General features: G+C 44.7%; 1 protein-coding gene across 2 annotated transcripts in view; it reads right to left on the reverse strand.

Moving 5' to 3' along the window:
- The window catches only part of FAM110C (family with sequence similarity 110 member C), a 56,319-nt gene extending 31,970 nt beyond the window's left edge, over positions 1-24,349 (reverse strand). The window contains exons 1-2 of one of the 2 annotated variants that reach the window (XM_035109931.2): positions 22,937-24,349; positions 3,978-8,695 (exon numbers count right to left, since the gene is read on the reverse strand). In XM_035109931.2, the coding sequence (XP_034965822.2) occupies positions 22,961-24,046 (1,086 nt within the window). In that variant the 5' untranslated portion in view covers positions 24,047-24,349 and the 3' untranslated portion in view covers positions 3,978-8,695; positions 22,937-22,960. Of the gene's footprint in view, positions 1-3,977; positions 8,696-22,936 lie in introns of those variants that run through there. The other variant, XR_009557299.1, reaches the window with a different exon arrangement.
- Positions 24,350-26,923: the final 2,574 nt, after the last annotated feature.

Below are 26,923 nucleotides of genomic sequence, written 5' to 3' on the forward strand. Positions count from 1 at the left end.
ATGGCAAGGAGAAGGTGATGCATGTCAGCAACCCAAAAGGTTGGCAACAAATAATCACAGAATAAAATGAGGCTGAATGGACAAAATTAGGTGGCACCATTTCCCTCAGCCTGCCAAGTCTCTCATCACATGGGTATATAGGTAACTCACTGTTCAAACTACCTGCCACTCCCTGACATTTACTTCCAGATTAATAACTCCATGTCAGAACAATAAAACAACTTCAATGGAATGGATTAATCATTCACCAAGTCCTGCATTTGGTCCCCAGCAGCAGCCATAAGTTCATAACAGAATACAGTACTAACAGAGTATTTTATTCCCTAACATTTACACTGACCTTCCTTCATTTTTAACTTGAGATGCATGACCTTGAAGTCATTTTTGTTGACCTGTCAACCCTACCAGCCCATGTGACACCTTCAGGAAATATGCAATTGATAAATGCCGGTGCTTTTGATCTTGGTTCCAGATCAACCCCAGACAGATAACAACGACCCATTTCACATTGCCGACAGAATAAAGACCGAAATGCATTTTGTGGCTTGTTATTACAAATGGAAGCAAAAAGAGCTGCTTCTGTTCTGTCAGACACAAACTGCTGGATGCAACAGCTGTTGCCTTCATGCTCTGCTTGTGGATTTCCAAGAAACATCTGGCTGACCATTCTTTGAAGCGGGATACTAGACCACATGTAATTTTGGTCTAATCTAATAGGACTCCTCCTTTGTTTCAAACCCTAAGCCCTTCACAGGGTCTGCATAATGAAGGAAGACATGGCTTCACCTGGAGCAAACACCCCCCAAGAGTCTATGCAATAATCTGCAGCCAGCTCCTTGCAAGTTGTGTGCACAGTTTTCTTTATTTTTAATGCACTCTTGCCCACTTGGAAGTTTAATCCCTCTCCCTGCCACCTGGGTTGGGGGCAGGCTAACCAGGAGACTTCAGGTCGTTCATGTTAATCTTGCAACCCTAATGACAATGCACACACAAATGTGCACATGAGCATGCACCCACACATTGCAACAGTATAAACATTTCCCTCAGGGGAAAAAAAACAAATTTGGCTTTCTCTCTCTCTCTCTCTCTCTCTCTCTCTCTCTCTCTCTCTCTCTCTCTCTCTCTCTCTCTCTCTCTCTCTCCCTCCCCCCCTCCCTCCCTCCCTCCCTCTCCCTCCCTCCCTCTCCCTCTCCCTCTCCCTCTCCCTCTCCCTCTCCCTCTCTCCCCCCCGTGTATGCATAAAATTTACAAATAATATATGCAGAATTTAAAAATAATAACAACACAACAACATATTGTATGGACATAAGTACCAGTCAGAACCATATTCCTTTACTTCCCAGAGAAGTTTGTACAAGCCTTTAGTAGCCAATATTCACATCTTCACATCTGGGTTCCTGTAATGCCTGTTTGCATTATACTGTACGGGTCATTAATTTTCACCCAGCGCTTTCATGGCAAATGCCAGAATCTAGTCATAAAGTTGGACTTTGTACTTACTCCCTGATAAAATTACATCCATGTGCACTCAACCTTTTTCACAGCGAAGGAACTAGTTGTGGATAAATATATGGCAGTTATAATAAAAATGTGTGCAACTGTCATGAATCTAAGCTGATTGTATTCCATTATTCCATACGGTAAAAAGTAAGGGGACAGTTTGTGACCTTGCAGCCTCATCTTTCATTTTTTAGTTTTTAAGCCTTTGAGAAGACTTGTGTCCTAAAGATAAATGTTAGCATTACATTTTTAGTATTACATTTTTATCCCATCTTTCCTCCAATGATCTCAAGGTTGTCCCTTTTCCCCATTTTATCCTTACAACAACCCTCATCTCGCTTCAGGCTGTGGGAGCTGGCATTTGTCCATAGACAGCTTTCCAGGTCATGTGGCCAGCATGACTAAACCGCTTCTGGTGCAACAGAACATCCTGACGGAAACCAGAGTGCACGGAAAAGCAGTTTACCTTCCCGCCAGAGTGGTATCTATTTATCTACTTGCACTGGTGTGCTTTTGAACTGCTAGGTTGGCAGGAGCAGGGACCGAGCAACGGAAGCTCACCCTGTCATGGGGATTCAAATCGCCAACCTTCTGACTGGCAAGCCCAAGAGGCTCAGTGGTTTTGACCACAGCGCCACCCACATCCTTCCCATAAAGTAGAGCCGGCCAAGACATGGTGACTGGCCCAAGATTGCCCAGCGAACGTCATGGTTGAGTTGAGATTCACCCAGGTCCTAGTTCAATGTTCTAACCACTACACCACACTGTCAAACTAAACCAAGCAAAATCCCCATAACAAAACAGGCACTTTCTACTCTGACCTCTTCTCATCTTCTTATCCCCCTAGAGCATAAATAGGAGGAAATTACCTGCACAATGCATGCACTGTGAATTTGTCACCTCTGCACTAACTAACCAAAATGAGGAATAAGCTTCACAACAAATGAGGAGAAGGGAGGTGAGTCAACAGTTCAGGGCTACAGTTTACATGATAAACGTTAGTGAAGGAGCTTTGCTAATTAGTCTGTTTGCTCTTGTCTCAAACCTTCCCACTGACTTCCCTCTGCAAACTTTGTCTGCACACTCTCCCAGCTCTTTTGTAATCCTCCATGAAATTTACTATTCTCTACCAACTTGTAGTTTCTCCTGACACCTTTTCATCCCTTACTCATCCTTGTTTGCTATCAAAGCCGCTTAGGAGATTACAAGTGCAGCTTGGAATGTTTTCTCTTTGCTGCATGCAGTGGATCTTGAAGGCATACAGTGCCAGGAGTTATACATGCTGGAACTCACCATGAAGTTGTTACGGTAAGTTGCCGGGCGACTCAGGGCAGCCCTGAACAGAGGCCGGTTTGACGACAGCCATGTTCACTGCCTGTGGAGCTGCTAAAAACTATGGCAAGCTCCCTAGCTGGTTTGGGGTTCTGGTGCAGGCCAAATAAATGCACCATTGGCTCCCTTATTCTCCTAAGATTCAGGCAGATGGCTAGAACAGCTTGGAAGGGCCCTTGGACAACACGTGTGTGTGTGTGTGTGTGTGTGTGTGTGTGTGTGTGTGTGAGAGAGAGAGAGAGAGAGAGAGAGAGAGAGAGAGAGAGAGAGAGAGAGAGAGAGAGAGAGAGAAACAGTAGGAGCCTGGTTGGAAAGCTTAAAGTCCACGGCCACTACAAGAGAGGGGGACTGAATAAAGGAAGATACGAATTGGCCCTGCCACGTAGCGTGACCAATCGCAGCTAGGAGCTAGGTGGAGACATTGATCTGAAGAAAAGTGTAGACTTGCACATGCTGGCCAGCTTCCATTTTGACTTAAAATGTTCATTTTGGGCTTCTTGAAAGTATGCAAAGGCAAGAATCAGGCAGGGGAGTGCCGGCCCACAATAGTGCCCACCTGAGAGGTTCCATAACTGTGCTCTGACATGCCCTGGCTGAAAAAAAGCACTGCATGCACTTATGATCTGTTTAAAATCACCAAGTCTGTTCAATGCACCTAGTTGGGAGCAGGGGCTGGGGACATAGGAAGCAGCATTATATAGCATTAGATCATTGGTCTGCCTTGCTCAGTATTGTCTATGCTGATTGGCTGCAGTTCTCCAAGCTTCAGATAGGAGTCATTCCATACCTACCTGGAGATAATAGGTGTTGAATTGAGGCCTTCTGTATGCCAGGCATGTGCCCCACAGACCTGTGGTTCCGCCCCACACATTCATTCTACAAACCATTTTGGTGAACGGCTGTGCAATGTGGTTTAAGGGATTAAATGGAGTTTATCACGGAGTATGAGCTTCTTAGTGGTTTAACCCAGGTGGCGCTGTGGTTAAACCACTGAGCCTAGGGCTTGCTGATCAGAAGGTCGGCGGTTCGAATCCCTGTGATGGGGTGAGCTCCCGTTGCTTGGTCCCAGCTCCTGCCAACCTAGCAGTTCGAAAGCACTTCAAAATGCAAGTAGATAAATAGGAACCGCTACAGCGGGAAGGTAAACGACGTTTCCATGTGCTGCTCTGGTTTGCCAGAAGCGGCTTTGTCATGCTGGCCACATGACCTGGAAGCTATACGCCGGCTCCCTCGGCCAATAATGCGAGATGAGCGCGCAACCCCAGAGTCGGTCACGACTGGACCTAATGGTCAGGGGTCCCTTTACCTTTACCTTTACCTATGAGCTTCTTAGGAAGCTGTGATCGATTACATCTCCCCAGTGAATATGCCTGGATGATACCTGTGTTTTCCATACATGGATTTTGTCAAATTGCCTACTTACATTATTACCTGCACGCAGAAAACGTCTCCCATGAATGTATGCAGAAAAAAACATACTGTGTAAAGCTGCCCATATTCTCATAGAGTTTAAAGAGGAAGGAAGCCCCCCTCCATCATTAGCTTGTCACATAAATAAAGAACTGCACAGCACACGGTGAAGTGGATTACATTTGTGGATTAGCAGCCTTAACAGTATAGCTTTTATCCTTGTTTAATGACCTCTTGCTGTTAGCAGCCTTTTGTGTGGGTCAGGAACCAGTCCTGATGTCAATGAAGTGATGACACAACTTTTTATAATGGAAAAATATATTTGTTTCACAAAGCCCTTTAGGCACTCAGCAAAAAGTAAAACAACAACACACACCTTTTAGGTTTCCCCTAAGCACCGAGGAGATTTGAAAGAAATGCGTATTTTCCAAATTCATAATATACATTATATACAACCAAAACAAACAAAACAGCCCAATGAGACAGATGGTATTATCAGAACATCTAAAGGGGTGGGGGTGGGGAGGAAGGCTTCAGATATTGAAGTCAGAATATCTCTACCTAGTGACTCACAAGTACATTTTCCTTAGGTACCGGTACATACTATTACTTACATACATTTTTAAATGAGAAATTAAAGTGCTGGTTTAGTTTCCCAGCACTGGAATAAATCACAGCAAGATACATTTCATCCTTGCCCCCATGCAGACATATTTACACATACAGACTTCCTATTTAACAAGATTCCCAATCATTTCAATGGCAGGAGAGGATCTGCATACATAAAGTAATTTATATGCAGAGCAGTTCCCTGCATTGAAATGTATGTGGACCAGATAGGAACTTCTGCATGAAGACCAGATCAAAGATCTGAGGCAGTGGGGTGCATCATGAGGAAACCCCCTCGCCTAGTGCCTCTGATGACAGAAGACCCACAAAATTGCTCACTAGGTGCTTATTTCACTTTCTGTAACAAGGTTAGCTTTTCTTTGGTGCAATATGGCAATCATTTGGAAGAGCTTATTTGCTTGACGGACTCAAGTAGAGAAGCAAAAGAAATTTCACTTGACTCCATTTCTTGTAGTACTTGCCCAAGAACAAGTGCTATAAAAACCAGAACAAAACAAAGACGAAGACGACAACAACAACCACATGTGGCTAAGTTTTTCAGCTTTGAACAAGGGCCCTACCCTCCATTATACCAAACACTGCACATTAACATGGATGTAAGAGAATGTAGAGTGGAATCATAGGCGCCAACTCCTAGGGGCAGGGTTGTACTTGCCCCGCTCAATATTTTTTGGTGGGGAGCTGAGTCCCCCCAATGTTGGGGGTGGGGTGGAGGAGGCCGAGCGTGGAGATGAACACAGCAAAGCATCAGTGGCCGGCTCCTGAGCGCAAGAGAGGAGGAGCCACCAGCTATGGAAGCTGCATGGTCCTGGGCTCAGCCTCCTCCCAACGAATTGCACACTGTACGTGTGATGTCACAGGGACATGTGACGCTGGGCTCCCTCATTATTGGGAGCAATATTGGGTGGAATTCAGCATTGAGCTAATTTAGGAATGTGTATGCAGATGAAGCTTACTTCTGCAACTGGACTCCCCCCCCCCACTTTCCTCTCCCTACGCACCCACTAAAATTTGTTTCTAGGTTTCCCCTCAACCCTCCAGAGAAGATTTAGGGGCTATGCCAGGGAGGAGGCAGGAAGGACAGTTCAGCTGAGCGAGGGAACTGCATTCCATGTGGACAACTTCATTGAATCTCGCCAATCTGATGTTTTTTCACTAGGTGAAGAATTCATACGGGAATCTCTGACTACAGAAAAGTGACTGGAGTATGCAGAAGCACAGGTGCTGGAATAATATGTATGTTTTAAAATAACCCCAATAATAATTCATTTTTAAACAGATGACAAGCCCTATAGAGTCAGACCAAAGGCCTACCTTGTTTATCTGTTCTCCAGAGGGGACGACCAAGTGCTTCTCTGGGAAGCCCCAAAGAACGACCTGAAAGCAATAGTCCTCAGCTCCTGTTGTTCCCCCTAGCAGCTAGTTCCTTGTTATCTCTGATCCTGGAGGTAGCATATAGCCATCACCATTTAGGGCCTCTTGGGAACAAGGGACAGCACCATCTTTTATGAAGCTGAGATATTTGGGCATCAGTGATATTTAGGCATTGAATTCAGGGCTGTAGAACTACAGCTCCCATCGTGATCACCTGTGACCAATGGCTGTGCAGATTGGGGCTTCTGGGAGTTTGGAGGCCAACAACATATGGAGGACTATAGGTTTGCCACCCCAGTTTGAAAATAAAATGATGGTTGGATCTCAGAACCCTATTCCTAAGTGGCTTCAATAGTCTACCTCACTGACAAGAATTAGAAATCCAAGACCAACGGCAAGCCCACTCCTATTTTCTCAGACAAAGCCCCACTGAGTACAACAGTACTTGCTCCCAAGTATAGGATTGCAGCCGGACCCTTTTACTAAAATGGTAGAATTATCCAGGTATAACAATGTACAGTATATCAAACTCATAACAGGAACTGCTCTCTGTACCTCCAGTTTGACCATGCCAGCCTTGGAATGACTGATGGGCACAATCTGAGGAATGTTCAAACATTTTCCCCTTTCTTTGTTAATAAAGCTAACCTGAAACTTTATGGCACATCAGCATGTCAATTAATCCAGCAATTGTGACTGCAGCGTTAGGTTACTAAGCATGCTTCTTTTTTTCTTTCTTTAAGAATATCTGTTATACATAATATCAGTCTTCCTTCCACTCCCACATTCCACTTGCAGATTCTTGTTATGAGTGTGCCTGTGTGTGTCTGTCTGTGTGTGTGAGTGAGAGAGAGAGAGAGAATGAATTAGTGAAATACCATATTTTTCTGTGTATAAGACTAGGGTTCCCCCCCTAAAAATAATGTAAAAAATTTGGGGGCGTCTTATACATGCCCATTTTCTTAAATTGGAGTCCCCCCAAAAAGTCTTATACGTGGGGGTGTTTTATAGACGGAAAAATACGGTAAAAGGGGAAGGCATGTTTGCACCTGCTTGTTATTGCAGAAACAACAGCCATTCCCAAGTGGCAAAGGAGCAAACCCTGTTTGGAAATCCACTCAAAAGTGATCTTCTCACAGACGTGGAAAGCACCTTAGACAGTTATGTGCCTCCAGGCCTGTCTAGATCATCCATTTTACCTTGCAGTCTAGCCAAGTTTTTAATAATAATAATAAAAGCAATGCCATTCCCTACCAAGGAGCACAGTTCCATGTAATGTTTGGGAACATACTGTAATATGGCTCGATACTGTACACAAGTGGAAAGTGCTACCATACGCACAGGAAGGGTAGTGGTGGTGGAGCTGTTGATTTGCTTGTCCGGCTCCATCCCGTATGCCACATTGACTCCCTTTGGGGATTTTCTCTCAGGGGACATGAGGAAACCACGGTTAAAGGAGAGGATGGGAAAAGAGAGAACCTGGCTTGTAGGGTCAGTAGGGAAAGCACAAGCACAAGCTTTCTATGCAGAAGGTCTCCTTCAATTCCCCAGCATCTCTAGACAAAGTTGGGAATGGTTCCTGCCTGAAATCTTGAGAAGCTGCTGAGCTAAGGGGACCAGTGGTTTGACTCAGTATAAGGCAACTTCTAATGCATTTTTTCTGGTACTCAGATTAGGTTTTCTCTTTTAAAAAAAACCAACCACACCTACAAACACTGGATTCCAGGTGTTGCATGAAAAAAGCAGTATGTAGGAGATCCCTCATGTGAAGAAAGAATGGCTAAAGCATATACACTTGAGAGACATGCTTTAGGAAAGCAGTTTCCTGTTACAAATGAAGGTGGAGGCTTTGTCACCAGAATCCCAACTTCAGGGAAACTTCACACCAAAGGTCATTCCCATGTAGAAAATCAACGTGAACTTTGGGGCAGCTGCACACATGCCTATTTTCCCAGATGTGCGTATGATGTGTTTATTCGTTAGGAAACCACTGCTCAGTGCAGTTTCCACAGCATGAACACATGGCAAACATGGCAATATGTTCCTCACACCTAACAGTGCACATGCAATTTGCTATTACAGAAGCGGTATTAATCTAGGACATTGCCTTCCATGAAAAGACACTCAGAGGTTACCAACTCTGGGTTTCTGCTTCGCTAGAAGATTGAGCGTCAGAAAAATTCCGTGTGCAGACCAGCATCTCTGTTCCCCTTCAGTATGTATGTATTATGAGGCAACGACTTCTGATTCTCCACCCTTTAGCTATGGCTGTTCCTTCTTTTCCAGGTGCTGGTACTGATTCCCATTTAAATTTGCGGTTCAGTCATCTCATGGGACTCACTTGTGCAGGTGAGGAACCATGATAAAAAATGGTTGCCACAAGTCCGTATTCCACCATTTTGCTACAAGTCCATGATCCCAGCCTCCATCTCAGGCGAATTCCTCCATTCTAAGAAAAGAAGGGGAAAGTGTTATTGAAATACTATGAAACACTTCATGCTGCCATTGAGCTTATATATATATATATATATATATATATATATATATATATATATATATATATATATATACACACATATAATCCAGCTGTATAATGACTACTGGAGACTGCATTGGTGGTTTACTATATAAAGAGCTCTCTGCTGGATCAGACCAAGTGATTCTCTTGTCTAGAATTCTTATCTCACAATGGCCAACCAGATGCCTATGGAAAAACCCACACATAGAATCATAGAGTTGGAAGAGACCACAAGGGCCATCCAGTCCAACCCCCTGCCAAGCAGGAAACACCATCAAAGCATTCCTGACAGATGGCTGTCAAGCCTCTGCTTAAAGACCTCCAAAGAAGGAGACTCCACACTTCTTGGCAGCAAATTCCACTGTCAAACAGCTCTTACTGTCAGGAAGTTCTTCCTAATGTTTAGGTGGAATCTTCTTTCTTGTAGTTTGAATCCATTGCTCCGTGTCTGCGTCTCTGGAGCAGCAGAAAACAACCTTTCACCCTCCTTGATATGGCATCCTTTTATATATTTGAACATGGCTATCATATCACCCCTTAACCTTCTCTTCTCCAGGCTAAACATGCCCAGCTCCCTAAGCCATTCCTCATAAGGCATCGTTTCCAGGCCTTTGACCATTTTGGTTGCCCTCTTCTGGACACGTTCCAGCTTGTCAGTATCCTTCTTGAACTGTGGTGCCCAGAACTGGACACAATACTCCAGGTGAGGTCTAACCAGAGCAGAATACAGTGGTACTATTACTTCCCTTGATCTAGATGCTATACTCCTATTGATGCAGCCCAGAATTGCATTGGCTTTTTTAGCTGCTACATCACACTCTTGACTCATGTCAAGTTTGTGGTCTACCAAGATTCCTAGATCCTTTTCACATGTACTGCTCTCAAGCCAGGTGTCGCCCATCCTGTATTTGTGCCCAAGTGTAGTACTTTACATTTCTCCCTGTTAAAATTCATCTTGTTTGCTTTGGCCCAGTTGTCTAATCTGTTAAGGTCATTTTGAAGTGTGAGCCTGTCCTCTGGGGTACTAGCCACCCCTCCCAATTTGGTGTCACCTGCAAACTTGATCAGGATGCCCTCAAGCCCATCATCCAAGTCATTGATAAAGATGTTGAATAAGATTGGGCCCAAGACAGAACCCTGTGGCACCTCACTAGTCACTACTCTCCAGGATGAAGAAGAGCCACTGGTGAGCACCGTTTGGGTTTGGTCAGTCAGCTAAATCTGAGTGCAACAGCAGTCTCCTCACTTGTAATTCCAAGCAATTGTTATTCAGGCACATACTGCCACTGATACTGAAGCCAAAAAACAACAATACTTGAGGGCATGAAGCAAGTCTGACAAGTGGTGCGCCAAGGGCCAGATAGAGGCCTGGATGGCCGCATTTGGCCCCTTGGGCTTGAGACTCCCCACTCCTGCATTATTGCACTGTATGGCACTGCCTGTTGTAATGAAACATGCCTTCTTTTAAAAACAACGGCATGTACCTAAAGGCTTAAATGATAGAAACGGCTCCTTAACGAGCAACTCCTTGAGCTAAATTAGATTTCCAGCGCTGCACACAGGTCTGGTTTATTTATTCATGCCGTGTTTTACAAGTCATACTAGAACCCCATGAAAAATTAAGCTGGGGGTATAAAAGATTCATGGCTTAAGCTCCTGACCCATAAAAAGCTCAGAGCTTTGTACAAAAGCAGTTCTCTTGGGGCACCTTAGCATACAGTCGAGTAACTACACGCACGCCCTGTTCAATTGCTCCTCTCTTTTCTTTGTCCGCTGAGGGACGGTGACATTTGTTGGTGGCCACATAAGCAGCTCACCACTCAACACTTCCTGAGTCTTGGCCACTGAGCTTTCATAAGCCTGCAGCCTACAAAACTCTCTTGCACCCAAAGCTGAAGAGGGGCCCATTTGCTTACAACTTGCTTTGCCTCCTTTTGCCCCTGCGTTAGCACTCAGTTTTATTTTTATTTTTTTAAGCAAATGTTTAGACAACCAACGCGGCACAGCCCGGTTAAGCACAGCTCTGAAAAAGCAGCGGGAACCAAGTGAAACTCCGTAGGCACTTCCTAGCAATCGTCTGGGGATAATTGCTGTCAACCAGAACTCAGCCTTATAGGCCCTGATAGAAAAGCTCCCCTAACTGCTAGTTATTTGTTCTCTTGCAAATAGAGGCTTAGCATCCGTGTGGGTGGGATGTGCCTGGATTTTCAGCAATTATGGGTTGCATTCTCAGCAGGTGCAGCAAGGCAACCTCCCTCGGTTTAAATCACCAGTGCTTCACTCAAAGACCTGAATGTTTTATTGTTAATGTTAAACTCGTGCCAATATGTGCTGTGTTTCTCAGGTTACTAGAACGATTCTGATTTTGTTGTGAAAATCATTCTTCCTATTCCTCCCTGGCAAGACTCCTGGGCAGTTAAGAGAACGGGCAGGGATTTAACAGGCATAGCCTCTCCAAGGGCTGCGAAGAGGGGGAAAGGTGGCAAATCCAGCAAGATTTAGTGGATAACTACTTGACCCAGTGGTATTTTACTGTGACGCGCATATATTTACATGGTAAGCTAATCGGCTGTGAGATGTATTTTTCAAGTGGAAACTATTTTTCATATATCAGGAACTAAATCAGAAATCATGGGAAGCAGGAGAGTGCTAAAATTCTCCTCACCACTTGGCGGAATTATTTGCAAGTGCCAAACTTTTAACCAGTGCCTTTCTTCTAGAAAAAAAAGGTGCTGGAACTGCGTACTCTTGAATACCCCCCTGGGGGGGGGAGCACTGATTGTATTTTTTGTGCAGGGCAGCTTCAAAGACTGTTTGTGCAGACAGCAGACATCACATTAGAGAGATCTTTAACGTGGTTAAAAGATTGATAGCAGGCAGCAACTCACTCCCTCTCTTCCTTTGGCAGCATTACTGATAGTGTGTTCGCCATGGAGTGGAGTAGCTTGGGGAGCGGGTGACGCTGTGGTCTAAACCACTGGTCAGAAGTTTGGCAGTTCGAATCCATGTGACAGGATGAGCTCCCATTGCTCTGCCCCAGCTCCTGCCAACCTAGCTGTTCGAAAGCACGCCAATGCAATTAGATAAATAGGTACCACTGCGGTGGGAAGTTTAAATGGCATTTCCGTGCGCTCTGGCTTCCGTCATGCTATCCCATTGCACCAGAAGTGGTTTAGTCCTGCTGGCCACATGACCCAGAAAGGTGTCTGTGGACAAACACCGGCTCCCTTGGCCTGAAAGCAAGATGAGCGCCGTAACCCCATAGTCGTCTTTGACTGGACTTAACCGTCCAGGGGTCCTTTGCCCTTTTACTTTAGTGCTCATGGAACAGCACTAACTGTGGATAACGGTAACTAGGACTGGCATTAGCTGTATTGCAAGCCAGCTCCAACTCTAGTTGAAAGCTAGAGTTCTCCAGGATTTCAGTCAGGGGCCGTTCCTAGCCCTACCTGAGTGTATCTGGAATCGAACCTAGAAACTCCTGCAGGTAGACCACCGGCTCTGCCAGTGACCTATGGCTTCTTCTCTGCCACCCACTGTGCATTTTGCCTGTGCTTCAGAGGGTGGTGTTCTCCTCATTCCCTATATAAAGGAGGGTGAGCCAGGTTTATCAGAGCACTTAAAAGCAATCACCTCATTTTAGGGCTTGGACCTGTTAATTAAAAAATATTATATGTTAATATTTTTAATATTTTTTTTAAAAAAAGAACGACATAGTCCAGGCTGCTAGGGCTTCGGGGGTGAGCACCAGGGCTAGGCACTCCCTCGGAAAAACCCTCATGGACGAGTGGGAACCCCAGGGGTCCAGCAGAAATCCACAATCTCCCCCCGGTGTTTTCGGGAGGAGCGAAGGGAAGAGGCTCAAGTCCACTCACGGCTTCATTGCACCCTACAGCCGAAAGCCACATACATCTGTCACCGTAAGCAGCGGGTTTTCCAATCAGCGGTAAAAACCAATTGAAGCTTTTTAAGAAGAAATTTGTGAGAATTTATTGATTTGGTAAAACGGAAGCCAAAAAACAAGTCAGCTTCCGTTTTCTGCGGACAGGCTCTGCAAGGGAACTTTTTGTGAATGGGAGCAGAGCACAGTAGTAGCAGCTAAAGGAGACTATTTAGTAAATTTGAACATAAGAGATTTCCCTTCTTTTGGATACATATTGGATATAATTATGTCTGGTTGCTCTTCAATAGAGCAACTTTGAGATACAAGTTGACAGCTGGGCAGAGATACAATTTGACAGCCTGAGCAGTAAAAAAAGAAACTCCTGTTTAAAGAGAGGTTTGGAATTAAAACTTTAAACCCTGGAATTTGGAGGCATAAAGCGAAGCTTGAAGGACAATTCTCTATCTATTCCAGGGGGAGAAATCTCCCAGGAAGGGAAGAGAACCTGGAACAGCTGGAGTTGGGTTGGATTAAAAGTGTTTAGAATCATAGAATCATAGAATCATAGAGTTGGAAGAGACCACAAGGGCCATCCAGTCCAACCCCCTGCCATGCAGGAAGCACCATCAAAGCATTCTTGACATATGGCTGTCAAGCCTCTGCTTAAAGACCTCCAAAGGAGGAGACTCCACCACACTCCTTGGTAGCAAATTCAACTGTCGAACAGCTCTTACTGTCAGGAAGTTCTTCCTAATGTTTAGGTGGAATCTTCTTTCTTGAAGTTTGAATCCATTGCTCCGTGTCCGCTTCTCTGGAGCAGCAGAAAACAATCTTTATCCCTCCTCCATATGACATCCTTTCATATATTTGAACATGGCTATCATATCACCCCTTAACCTTCTCTTCTCTAGGCTAAACATACCCAGCTCCCTAAGCCGTTCCTCATAAGGCATCGTTTCCAGGCCTTTGACCATTTTGGTTGCCCTCTTCTGGACACGTTCCAGCTTGTCAATATCCTTCTTGAACTGTGGTGCCCAGAACTGGACACAGTACTCCAGGTGAGGTCTGACCAGAGCAGAATGGTTTACTGGTTTACTGAAGACCTGGGTTTTTTTTTTTTTTTTAAAAAAATATTTTTATTAATTTTCCAATTAAAACCAATTATATCACATTTCAATATTTCAAATTATACACATATATATATCAATCAAACCGAATGTTATGCCAAATCATCTAAATAATTTATTTTTGGGTTCCCATGCTTCAAGAAATTGGGAATTCCTCGCAACTGTCCACTGCCGTCTTATTTCTAAAGTTCAAATCGTCCTCCAAGCTCATAATATTCCAAATCTTCCCCTTACAGTCACCTAGATGTTTTCCACTTTCATCCGATTGTTCCAGCTGCTGAGATAAATGTCAAACGAAGTTTCACAGATGTTCTTTCTCCTGTGTGAGTTAATCAGTCCAGCCTCCCCATAAATCTTCTTAGTGGAGCTCCCTGTTGCGACGGAGTAGCAGCGCCATCTTAAAAGGCTCAAATCACTTTCATTTTCTCTCATAGCCATGAAGATTTACGATTTATTTATCTTTATAGAATTTACAGCTTTTTCAGGCAGGAGACCCAAACATCCAACCATGAACTCTTGGTAAATTAATGGATCTCCTTGCCCTATAGCTGAACTTAGCTTCAGGTCGCTGCTCCAATTTAAAGTGCGTCACAGCTCATAAATCCTCCGAACGCGTCCAGAACTCCTTCCGTCTGACTAGGGGGGGGCTTTTCTCATCGGCAACTTCACATCTTTAAGAAATATGCTCAGTAACAACAGCTATAGAGTTCAACTCACACAGTCTTTTGCTTCTCTTTCACTCCAAACAAGCCAGGACATCGCGTCCGGGAAGATACGAGGCAACAATATGAAGAAAAAATAAAAACTTGCTTCCCTTATCGCTCCGTCCCCATCAATCCTTCTTCCAGATGCCGTACATTCTTTGACTCCTCTCGCTCAGCAGCATAAAATTCTCAGCAGTAAACAGCGCTTCTTCCCCTCCTTCTGAAGTATGTCCATAGATTTAAGCCTAATTATCTTCTTTAACCATGGAAATCCCCGCCATGCAGATTAGCGTCCGGGAGTCCTGGCCGTCGTAAGTGCTCAGCCCAAGCTCCCCCCACTCCAAAAACAGTCGGAGTGGGTCTGGGGGCATCGCGGGCCAGCGGCCCCTCTCCGTAACCCCCGGAGAGGGTAGGGGGTTGCCATTTACTCCCCTAGCAACCGCCAAATTCCTTACGAAGGTCAGAGAGATGGAAAACAGGTCCGCCATTCCTGCAGGCGGAAACCGGAACCTGGTTTACTGAAGACCTGGGTTTTTACTGCAATATCATCTGCCAGCAAGTAACCTTTTCATATACCTTGACATCTTTAGAAGCATATCTCTTGAAATTTCAAAGCTGGAACTTGGATTATAACATATTAAAACATATTGGACTATCAACATCTTGGATTACAATTGGATTACAATTAGAAACTTCAGACCATCTCTCATTTGCCGCCACTGTCTGAGAAAAGAAAGGAACTGCTGAAGAGAAGTATACTTTTATATGGTGTATTTATGTGGATCTTGCCCATCTTCTGATTTTATTTTATTGGTGAACTACTTTGTGTAATATACGGCCTGCTTTTTGTGTGGTAGGTGGGCTTTGGTTTATTAATTTTGGTGGAAGGGCTATTGTAACAAATTGATATGCAGGCTTTGCCATCTTGATTGTAAGTAGGGTATCCTTCTGCCCCAGGATGTTTTTTTTTTTAAAAAAAAAATATGCACTCTGTTCCACAGTTACGATCCTGTCTGCTAGCTGCCTTTCTTTAGAAGTGCTGGGGCTGATAAAACTGCTAACAGGTACAGGCATCTCTGTTTGCTCTCTGGACAAGGGCCAATATTTGCAGGAAGTCAAGGATGTGTTGTTTCATGGCAGGAAGTTCCCAGCCTTGCAAAACTAGGCCTGGATTACAGAGCCGCAGGTGTACGACTCTCAAACGGCTCATCCTCTGACTAATCAATTGTGTAAATAACATGATGATGAATTATATCTGGGCATTTTGTAGTTTAGATTAACAGAGATTACCTGGTCTAAAAGGCTGTGTGTGTGTGTGTTGCCTCCATGCTCTTAAAACACCTGAATGCTTTTAGTTTAATGAAAGCTTGTCTGTGTTAGCGAGTATCCCAGAAAACCAAACCTTTTGCAGGCACATAACAGTACATTTTACCACATTGATGCGAGCACAAAATGTGCAATTAGTTGTCAAGAATGTCCAACAGAGAGCCTTATTTGAACATTGTACGTCCTGGCTCTCAGATGGTCTTTACAATGATCCCCCATCAGAGCCTTTATAAGTGCTTGCAAATTAGTAATTAGTGGTGCTTATTGGTTGACCACAAAGCTTATTGGATGGCTGTGAACTGGTCAGTCCACCTCAGAGGATCCTTGTGAGGCGAATAAAATGGGCAAAGGGGAAATAATATATTATTATTATTATTATTATTATTATTATTATTATTATTATTAATAATACCCCGCCCATCTGGCTGGGTTTTCCCCACCACTCTGGGCGGCTTCCAACAGAAGTATTAAAATACAATAATTTATTAAACATTAAAAGCTGAAGGGCTGCCTTCTCTAAAAGTCTGGTACTGCCCTGAACACTTTGAGGAGTGGACAGGATATAAAAATGCTAATACAGTAAAATTAATGTCTCTTGGAAGTTTACAAGTGGGACATTGGGATAACACCATTGCCCTGGAGTTTGTCCCCACCATTTCAGATTCAGGAAGGTAGAAGGCTGTTTGTGTTATAATCTCTTAGGCTTTTTTAAAACAAAAATAATCATCAAGTTTTGGATTGCCCACCCATTTTAGAGATGGGAACATGTTTTCTCGAAAGTCTTCTACAGGTTCAATGCCTTGATAATGTGGCACATATGATGCTTGATTAACTATTTTGAAGAGTCCACACAGTTGGCTGCTTCCCAGTTGTGGCACAAATTGTTTTTAACTGCGATTGCTGGATGCCGCAAGTGGATGGTATTGATGAGTGACAGGTGACTTGTAAGGGTATGAAAAAGGTATAGGTGTGTGTGTGTGTGTGTGTGTGTGTGTGTGTGTGTGTGTGTGAGAGAGAGAGAGAGAGAGAGAGAGAGAGAGAGAGAGAGAGAGAGAGAAAGAGAGAGAGGTTGTGTTACAGTGGAACCTCGGTTTATGAACACCTTGGTTTATGAATTTTCGGTTTATGAACGCCGCGGACCCATCTGGAATGGATTAATTCACTTTCCATTACTTTTAATGGGAAAGTTCGCTTCAGTTTATGAACGCTTCAGTTTATGAACAGACTTCCGGAACCAATTACACCCATGTTTCAGTTTATGAACGCTTCAGTTTAAGTACTTCGCGGACCCGTCTGGAACGGATTAATCCACTTTCCATTACTTTCAATGGGAAAGTTCGCTTCAGTTTATGAACGGTTACTCCGCGGACCGTCTGGAACGGATTAATCCACTTTCCATTACTTTCAATGGGAAAGTTCGCTTCAGTTTATGAACGCTTCAGTTTATGAACAGACTTCCGGAACCAATTGTGTTCATAAACCGAGGTACCACTGTATATGTCTTAATATGCACATAAGCAGCAATTCTTGCCAACAGATTGTGGGTGGCCCCAATCCACATACATTGTACTGGATCCTGAAAATCCTGTTGGTGGCTCATGGCTCTGAGTAAGCCATGACAGCAAGAGCCAGAGTTTGGTTTTTCCCTCCACCTGAAATCCTGCCTAAATTTGCATCTATAGTTGTGTGTGTGTGTGTGTGTGTGTGTGTGTGTGCATATTTTATGCATACTGGTATCCCAAATTTCTGAAGTAGCAAGTACCAGCAGGTTAAATGTATGATACCAGAACAGCCACCATATACCAAATAACAAGGAATTGTAGAGAATACCAGGACAGAAGCAGGATGGTCATACATTCTAGACTAAGGGGAATTTAAGCCTAGACTCTGTTATGTACTGTAGCATTCTCAGGTGAATAGCCAATCCCATCCTGCTTGCTTGCCCCACAGGGATCTGCAGTACCAGTGGAAGACATTTTGCCGCCTGAAGTAGAACCCGCACAATGCATCCTCTGTTTATTTTAAACAACTCCATCATTCACACACTCATCCCTGCCTTCATTGATACCTGAATCAGGCTTCTTCTCCCTGATGCATGGCTGGGCCAACCCAAGTTCTCAAGGTATCTGTTCTATTTACTCTCCTTAGGCATCTCTATCTGTCTCACTTGCAAGTTAAGTCCAACTAAATTCAGTGGGACTTACTTTGGGGCAGCAATGCTAAGGATCAGGACTGGGCCATGATATTTTCTGCAACACAGACAAGACCAGTATTTAATTATAGAACCTTCTGCTTATTGAAATGAAGAAGTGCAGGAGGAAGGGCATAGGGAGAACCCCCTTCCGGGCATAGCTGTCAAGTTTTCCCCTTTCTCACGAGGAAGCCTATTCAGCATAAGGGAATTTCCCTTAAAAAGGGGGAGAACTTGACAGCTATGCTTCCGGGTCAGGTCAAAGGCACATCTAGCAGCCTAAGGAAAACTCACAGGCAGGATTTGAGAGTAAGCACATTCTTCCCACTTGTGATTCTGGGCCACTGGTATATTGTCTGACAGTGGGGGGACAAATTACTTAACATAATTTCATAGGAAAAAATTAGTTCATAGTAAATCACATCTATTTTGCACCTGGTAGTGGTCTGGCATTGCATCAGTATAGATGCAGGAGGTGGGGCAGGGCTAGCCAGGTGTTCTGTTTTTAAATAAATTGGGTCCTCCCTAACAAGAGGGCACGTGTTGCGGTGCGACCTGACAACCAGACCCTGTGTTGTGGGTGGGAACATTTAGATAGCCACAAACACCCTATTGGAGGTCCCTCGATCCTGGGTGCAATTGGGCTAGAGGGACGCCAGTCAAAGTGATTGAGGGACCTCTATTTAAGCCCGTTCATGTGTCCCTGAGCTTCCTCTTTTGGGCTCTGTACATCAGAAGACCCGCCCACCTCTCCCTATATTTAGGGCTTGCGCTTGACCTTGCTATGCCGTCGTGTGTCGTCTGTCGTTGGGACAGGGGCACGGCAGGAATTTTCCCCACTTCGCTGATTGGCTGGTGCCGTTTGGGTTTCACCTGCCACATAGCAAATTGTCACAACTTGTAAGGTTGCGGATAGGCTCCGGTTCAGGTGATAGGGGTGGCAGGATGCCTAGCCATCCCTATGCGTTGGGTATTCCTCTAAAGGAATCCACGGACTCATGGTTGGTCTTCCCTGTGAGGGGTTGTGCCCGGAGCCTGAGTCCAGGGGATATCTGGGTGGAGGTCTAGCAGGGCTCCTGCTTTCCCCTGTCCCAGGTTGGGGACCTGAGGCTGACCTACGGTGTGCCCTGGGTCAGCGCTGCCTACAAGGGTGCAGGGAGCTAGTTGAACCAGAGCCTATGCAACAACTCACTTGATTGCAATCAATAAAGTTGTGGCCTAAATTCTGCCAAAAACCAAACCTAAAATTTGAGTCTTGTCTGAATTTATTTCGGGGGGTGGTTAAAAGGTCTCCACATGCAAATGCTCGACCTTAGTTAATCATGGAGAAACCTTCAACTGCGTGCAGAAACGATTAGGATATACATGTGAGGTATTTGTGATGAGGCTTCCCCGCCTCTCATAAAAACTTGTATTAGATTTATGAGAGAAAAAGCTATTATTACAGTTATTCATTTTCCCCAGGAATGGAGATAAAGAGATTTGTTGTTTTTGCTATGCTTAAAATAAAACCTTAATGGGAATCTGACCTCGGGCATTTCGGTTCTGCTACCTTAAAGAAAAAAAATACCGACAAACATTTAACTATTTAGCATTCTGTACAGAAACTATCAAGTGTTTTCTGCTTTGAACCCCACCCTACCCAAAGTTAACACAGTGGGAATCCTCTGCGTTGGAACATCAAGAGCAGTGCCGGATTTACATATAAGCTAAACAAGCTATAGCTTAGGGCCCCACTCCCCCCCCCAATATGCTTCTTCTTAATTGTATTTCCGGTCAACAATTACTTTGATAAAAAACAAAAACAAAAATTATGTGCAAATGGCTTTAGATACCTATTAGGTCCATAAATTACCATAAAGCATATATTCAACACAAAAAAACAGTGACAATTTGTTGTTGACAAAGGACAGCTGGACATACAAAGGGCCCCATTACCTTCAGTAGCTCATCAAACCTAAATGTGGCCCTGATCAAGAGTCACATCCCAGTGTGCAGTCACGGCCATAACCCTAACAGACTGCGTTGAGAAAGAATATGGAAAGAGACTCAGTTTCCCCTCTGCTGATCAGGGGAATTCCTTAGTGTTTGGATCCTCAAGACTGAATGGATCTAGACTGCTTTCCATTCAAATTACCTCAGGGGGATTAAATCCACGCATTTCAATTGCAGATTGCACATTTTGAAAATTAACGTCAGCAGACATAGATAGTTGCTAAAGCTGTCTGCAATAGTAGAAGACGGAAGGAAGGAATGGAATGCCAACAGATAAGGACTGGGCCCTTGGGAGGATCTTAATTTGAAAGGGAGCTGCTAGGTGCTGGCTGGTCAGCACTTTTCTAAAGGGTGCTGAACTCTGTTCTGTGAGAATCAGGCTGTAATTAAACAATTGAGGCTACACTTAATTGTGGTTCTGTGCTTGACTGTGGTTCTTTTAAATGCACCTTTTTAATCCAGATGCTACAAGTAGAGAAACCCTGTAATTCGCAATGTGTAGGTGCAGTGGGTAAGATAGAGAAAGGAGACTTCGACTGTATACCTTCCCTTCCAGGTCCATATAATCTGCCCTTATGTCTCTCTCTGTGGCTGTGCACACACCATAGTTTTAAAGATGTATTTGATGCATGTGACTGTCTCCAGAAAAGTAAGTTGGGATCTGTAATTTGTTGAGGGTGCTTTAAGCACATTACTTCCCCCAAAGAATCCTGAGAACTAGTTTGTGAATGCTGTTGGGATCTGTAGCTCTGTGAGGGGTAAAGTACAGTTTCCAGGATTCTTCATGTCCTTTAAATGTGCTACAAATGTGTGGGGTGCATGCAACCTAGGTCTTGAAAGCGAAGTATACGGGGATTGTTTGTTATATGTATTTTTAGCAACTGAAAAATAAGTAAACAAAAACAAAAACATTGCAAATTCTTCAGCTGGGAATTCCTCCATACAATGCCCGCAACATAACACAGACACATGGGCCTCATTAAATCTGGAAAAAGTGCAGGAGGAAGAGCACCCAGTCCTTATAGGCCTAAAAACAACAACATGCAAGCATTCTGCACAACAGGCACCAATGAGATGTTTGTAGATTATAGTCAGCTTCTGGACAGACCGTGGTGGCTTTGTTTAGCAATTGACTATTCCAGCATACTCAACGGTGCTATGTCCCAGCCTTAGGATGCTCTATCTACAAGAACACTTGGCCGGTTTATTTACCAAACGGTTTTCCAGTGTTTGTTTGTTTAACTTGAAACATTGCTTGGGATAGGGAAGGGCGTCATTTTGTGGCTGTCACGTGGGACACCAAAGAGCACTCTGCACAGCCAGCTGTTTCTGGAAACAGGAAGAGCTGCTTGCTCCCAGCACATTCCTGCTTAGAAGAGAGCAAAGCAGTTGCTAGTTCTTGCAAACCACCTCCTGTGCATTGGTGCCCCTGCAAACACCCTAGAATGGATGAACTGGAGCAAAAGGGTGTAATCTGATGACCACTGAGTGCTTAATCTCTGTTCATTCCAGCGGGGCTTGTAGTATGCCTGCCTGGGTACTGGGTTTTGCCCCTTGTTATGGAAGGACATGGAGCCATAGCAGCCTGTCATAAATCAGGTACCTGAAGACACATGTCCCTGCCTTGATATAGCACATCCAAAATCACACATGGAAACAGTGGTGCAACACACAGATAGAGATGGCAACAATTTCTGTATTCCCTGTATAGTATTCTGCATTTTACTTGCCACTGGGATTACTGGAATCACTGTCATTAGCTGTGCGTACAAATGTTTTGTCACAAGGATAGATCACAGTTGCGCAGACAGAGAATTAAAGGTCTGTGCGATCCAGCCTTCTGTAAAATCAAAACAAGCAAGGCCCAAGTCTTTGTGCAACTTTCCACAACTTAGAGGGGTTTTGCATGTTAAAAGAGTTTTTCTTTTAATCTCTGGGTGAGTATACTCTCACCATAAGCACACTGTTTGCAAAGGAACCTACTTGCAAGAAAGCATGGCTTCACAAGGGAACATCACCACCCCATCTATGTTTAGTGGGAAGTGAGTCCCACTAGGTTTAGCGGGATGAAATATTAGTACGGAGGATTGCAACCCTAATGCTCTAAATTTGCTTTCGACGCACCTGCAGCCATATTGCCCAGCTGCTATCATGTTGAGCAAAATGATTTAAATGAAATCAAGCAGCAAGAGACATTCCACTTCTCAGCACATTAAAAAAATGGGGGGGGGATGCCAGGAGACAGGTGGTACAAGCTATTACGGCGATATGACAGGAGCTGTGTCATTCAACAAACCAGGTGAAATGAAGAAGAGGAAGGGAGACTGGCAAATATTTAATTTAGCATGGTTTGCTTGCCTGTGCAAAGGGAGCTCAGACAGGGAAATGAGGCAGGGGACCAAAACAGACAGCTCCTAAACAGCAAGGGGTCCAGGATATACCGTAATTAAGTCCTGGGTGAATTTCTAGACTTCCTGTTAACATAGCAGGAACATTGGTAAACAAGCAATTTGCCAGGCAGCAGACTGCAGATGTGACTTTTGACTTCCTTCTGAGGGTTTGATCCCACTCTAGCAAAGTAACACAACTTTTAAAAAGTCAACTTAAAAGCCCTAGGATTCTATGTCATGAGAAGAAGAGAAAAACAACAACAACAACATTTCTGAAAAGCAGATCAGGTGTACATACTGATGACATTGATCTGCATAGAATTTGAAACTCCAAATGCAGCGATTGTGCCCAGCCGGCACATCATCTATATCTTTCCTCCCTGTCTTTGTAGATTAGGCCCTCCATTCTTTATGCCCCTTAGTATGGTCCCCCCCCCCCATGCAAGAGGTGAAGGGAGGAGGTCACTGTGTAAAAAGAAACACTCCACTACGGCCAAAGATACATATGATAATATAAGACGGGCATTGCTAGGCTTTGCATACCCATTATCCTTACCTGGCTATGATGTTTTCAGAGGTACTATAGCATGGTCTTAGCCTCCTTGGCTTTCTTACACGTGTACAGCCATTTGATTATCCGAGCATTGCGTTCAATTACTGACGTGCCAGTAGGGACCTGGTCTGTGAGCTCTTCTTCCAGGAGCCCATCGTCGCCGCTGTGCCTCGTGAAGTCGCTTTCCGATGTTGCCACACTGATGCTGCGGATACGGAAGGAGAAGTTGTCAGAAGCCACCGAAAAGTTCTCTTGGCCAAGGTCCTCTATTACCTCAGTGTCCAGGCCACAGTACTTGAAGAACGTGTCAAACTCGGAGAAAGATTTCGAATACCGAGAACTAATGTCCGACTGGGACCGGTGCAGACCTTTCCGCCTCACCTCCTTGACCTCATGAGGGGCTACCGTCAAATTTGAGGCGTTTTCACATCTGCTGGTGAGGATGGCTGCCGGGCCTGTGTTTGGGGGCGCATTGTTTCCTGCCAGGTCAGAGTTTTGGTTCGTGCCTTTGACCAAAATGGACCCTTCTGTGTCAGTGTCAGCGATATCCTCCTTCAGAATGGCCTTGGCTGCCTCAGAAGCTGACTGTTTCTCCTTGAAAGGACTCGGGAACAGCCTTCGGACCAGACTCCCACGAGGACTCTCCTGGCTTTGACCTCTCACGAACTCACATTTCTGGCGATAGATCACCAAAGAGTCCGGCCTAATCTGCCTCTTGGCGCTGCTGCGCCTCACGATCGGAAGGTCACCATGCTCAAGCGGAAGGGGACCGGGATCCACGGCGTGGTTCACGTTGGATGTGGCACGCTTCTCCTCAGGCAGGTGGTTGTTGACTTTTTTGCTCTCCACGGAGGTGCTCTCGCTGTTGCTGCTCTCGGAAGCTGAGCTGAGGGCTGTGACCGGCTCCTGCCTAGTGCTGATTACCTGCTGGCTTTTGACATACTTGGCCTTGTCTGCTGCCAGTCTTTCCACGGCACTTTTCCGGCCCGGGTTGCCCGCCTCCATCTGCTTGCGAAGGTATTCCGGGCCCTTGTTGAGCAGCCTCACCGTCAGCGAGGAATGGAAGCCAGAGATGCCATGCATCCTCACCGCGTGAGAGATTTCTGTTGGCATAGCAGGCAGCTCTCAGGTGTCCCAGGAGCTCACTCACGGTTCAGGGAAAAGAACAGCCGATTTCACAATCCCTGTCTCCTCCCTTAAGAGTCCCAAGCCGTCATGGATAACAAGTTCAGGGATCCTTCCCCAAAACAGCTAGCCCCTGCTGCTAGCTTGCTCTGTTTTTTATTGCTATCATTTATCCTTGAAAGAAGAAAACTCCTCTCTGCCTTAGAAAAAGCCCAACTGTCTGCGCTTGCTGCAGACACTCTGACTACACGCACCTCCACACAGCTGCTTCCTTGCACATTCACCTTTCTCGGCTGAGCCAACCCCTGCGAGCCAGACACAGCCAATCCTGTCTGACTCTCTGACATCACCCAGAGAGGGAGATGGCTCATTGACGTTAGAGGAGTGGCTCAGACCATCAACACTCCATTTGCCTCTAGCAAGGACAAGCCTTAATGAAAGTGTTTAGCATATGCTTTCAGCTGCCTCCTCCTACAGCAGCCAGGGAAGTCTCTCTCTGTGAATGAAAATACCGGGAGGAGTCCTCCTGCAGCAAAAGGCTGAGGGAGAGAGGTGCCTGGGAGTGAAACTTTGCAAATGCACTGCTGCCTCCTCCTAGAGAGGAACTATGTTAAAAAAGGGCATGGGATTGCTTCTATTACCTGTTTTGTTATTTTGGAAATTTCCTGCAGCAACTCCAGAAGTAGCCCTATTAAATATCTTCTGGGGCAACAACAGACACACACGTAACAAGGAACCCATAAGTCATTGACTTAAAGCAGCTAGAAATATCAAAGAACCATTAGGGGAAATGTGATAGAAGAAGACAAGGGTGCGTTTTCTTTTACACTTTTTTACCCGGGATGAAAACCCAGCAACCTTTCTCATGCACATCATTTCCTCTATCATTGAATTGCAGTCCTTCCTTCACCCAATGAATTCCCTCCATTCTTTGCTTTAAAAAGCTATCAGGCAGCTCCACAGCTGCTGTGGCTTGCCCTGCGGATATGTAAAGCGATTGCTATCTGGAGATTTCCTACCTTGAAGTCAGAGGTGCTGTCAAGCTCGGTTCATTAATATATGTCAGGTGCTTAGGGACTCATCCTTACACAAGTTGTTATTATTAAGGCATTTGACTGCAAGAAACAGTTGTGACATTTGGAAACTGACTGGTCAAATACTGCCAATGGGCCACCTATCATTTGACTTTAGTCCAATACGACCAAGAACTGCAAGAAGTCAAGAAAAAACATATTGGGTAAGTGCAGCCTCCATGTTGTTGCTTTGTTGTAGCAGGCCTTAGATCAGTGTTACCCAAACTTGGGTCTCTAGCTGCTTTTGGACTACAACTCCCATCATCCCTAGCTAGCAGGACCAGCGGGCAGGGATGATGGGAATTGTAGTCCAAAAACAGACAGAGACCCGAGTATGGGAAACACTGCTTTAGAAGTAGATATCACACCCACCACTGCCATGCAGTCCTTGGAAAGTCCTCCTCACACCATGAGGGAATGTGGCCCTTGAGATAACAGGCTTCCCACCTCTGTTCAGTTTTCAAAGGAAATACATATATTCTATTTATTACTTTGTTCCAGTCTTCCCAGCATGACCGATTGCAACTTAAGTTCTTACTTCTGCTCATTACCTCCATCATGGCTGTGACATCCTGTTCAGACACAATTTTCTGCCATACCAACCCCCGTCCCAGGTGTTTTCAGTAGATCAGACATTATCCACGTTTACACAAGGCAAGGATGTCCTGTTTTCTGCTAGCCAACTTCTTGGACCTTCTTCTGCACTGAGAGGCTTCAACCTGCACATGATAACAAGCTTCTCCTAATTGAATTAACTCTCGAGATTAAGTAATGCTGTGCATAACAAGGGTAAAACGGCTCAGCTCTTCACTATAATTATATCAATTCCAAAGCTGTAAGAAACAAATGAGCTTAAATCCCAGCATTCAAGGTTCATTAGGTTTACTTTGCACTGAGCAGAATCACACACGCAATCGGTTCTTACAGTGCATGCAAATGTTCCGGACAAGAGCCCGACATTTCTTGCTGGAGTGTGTGTGGTGTTCATAAAACTTATGGTCTGAGTTCCATTTAAACACACACACACCGTCCTTATGAGGTCATTTCTGCATCAGGAATCTGTTAGGATATTTCTGCTTTTGCAAATAGCTGATGTCATTGGAGAGATGTTCAGACCACCGACAAAAGGATAAGAAAAGGCCACTCTAAGTTGTGTCAATTGATACACAAAGCAGTCCAACTGAGCTGCTTTCTCCCCCCCCCCCCATTGTGAAGCATGGACTAGAGAGGGAGGAGAAAGAATCGGCAAAGGATTATCAAAGTTCACCCAAAGTGCAACCCAGACAGGCTTGGAGCTGTCTGCGTATTATCCTTGGTCAAACAGTTAAACTGTAAGGCTTGGCATACAATTTTCATTTCCTTGATTGAGAAAGAGGCACCAGTTGCTAACTGTGTGGGGAGGGCCGAGTTGCCAATCTGAGCAATGTTAGCAGTTCACTCTTTGCTTGTATCCAGAATTCTTCTGTCAGTGAACTTCTGCCTAATCACACACTTGTGAACCAGCCATGATGGCCTCTGCTCTTTCTTAACGCCAGTCTTTATCAAGGAAAGGCCTACCATTGACTTCAAAGAGTTTTGGGCAGGTGAGTGCTTATGACCTCATTTTAGAAAAAGGAAGGCTGAGAGAGAAATGATGTTGGGACTGAGAGGGAGGCCTGGAGATGCTATCTGTGAAAAGCTCTCAGGTGGTAAGACTGAGAATCTGCTGAAGAAAGCCTGACAGTGAGTTGAAAGGAAGGGCAGATCCATATATAATACATGCAACACATGTCCGTCTCTCCTAGCATCGTCA

This window comes from Zootoca vivipara, chromosome 3 (assembly GCF_963506605.1).
Source record: "Zootoca vivipara chromosome 3, rZooViv1.1, whole genome shotgun sequence".
NCBI classification, from domain to species: Eukaryota; Metazoa; Chordata; class Lepidosauria; order Squamata; family Lacertidae; genus Zootoca; species Zootoca vivipara.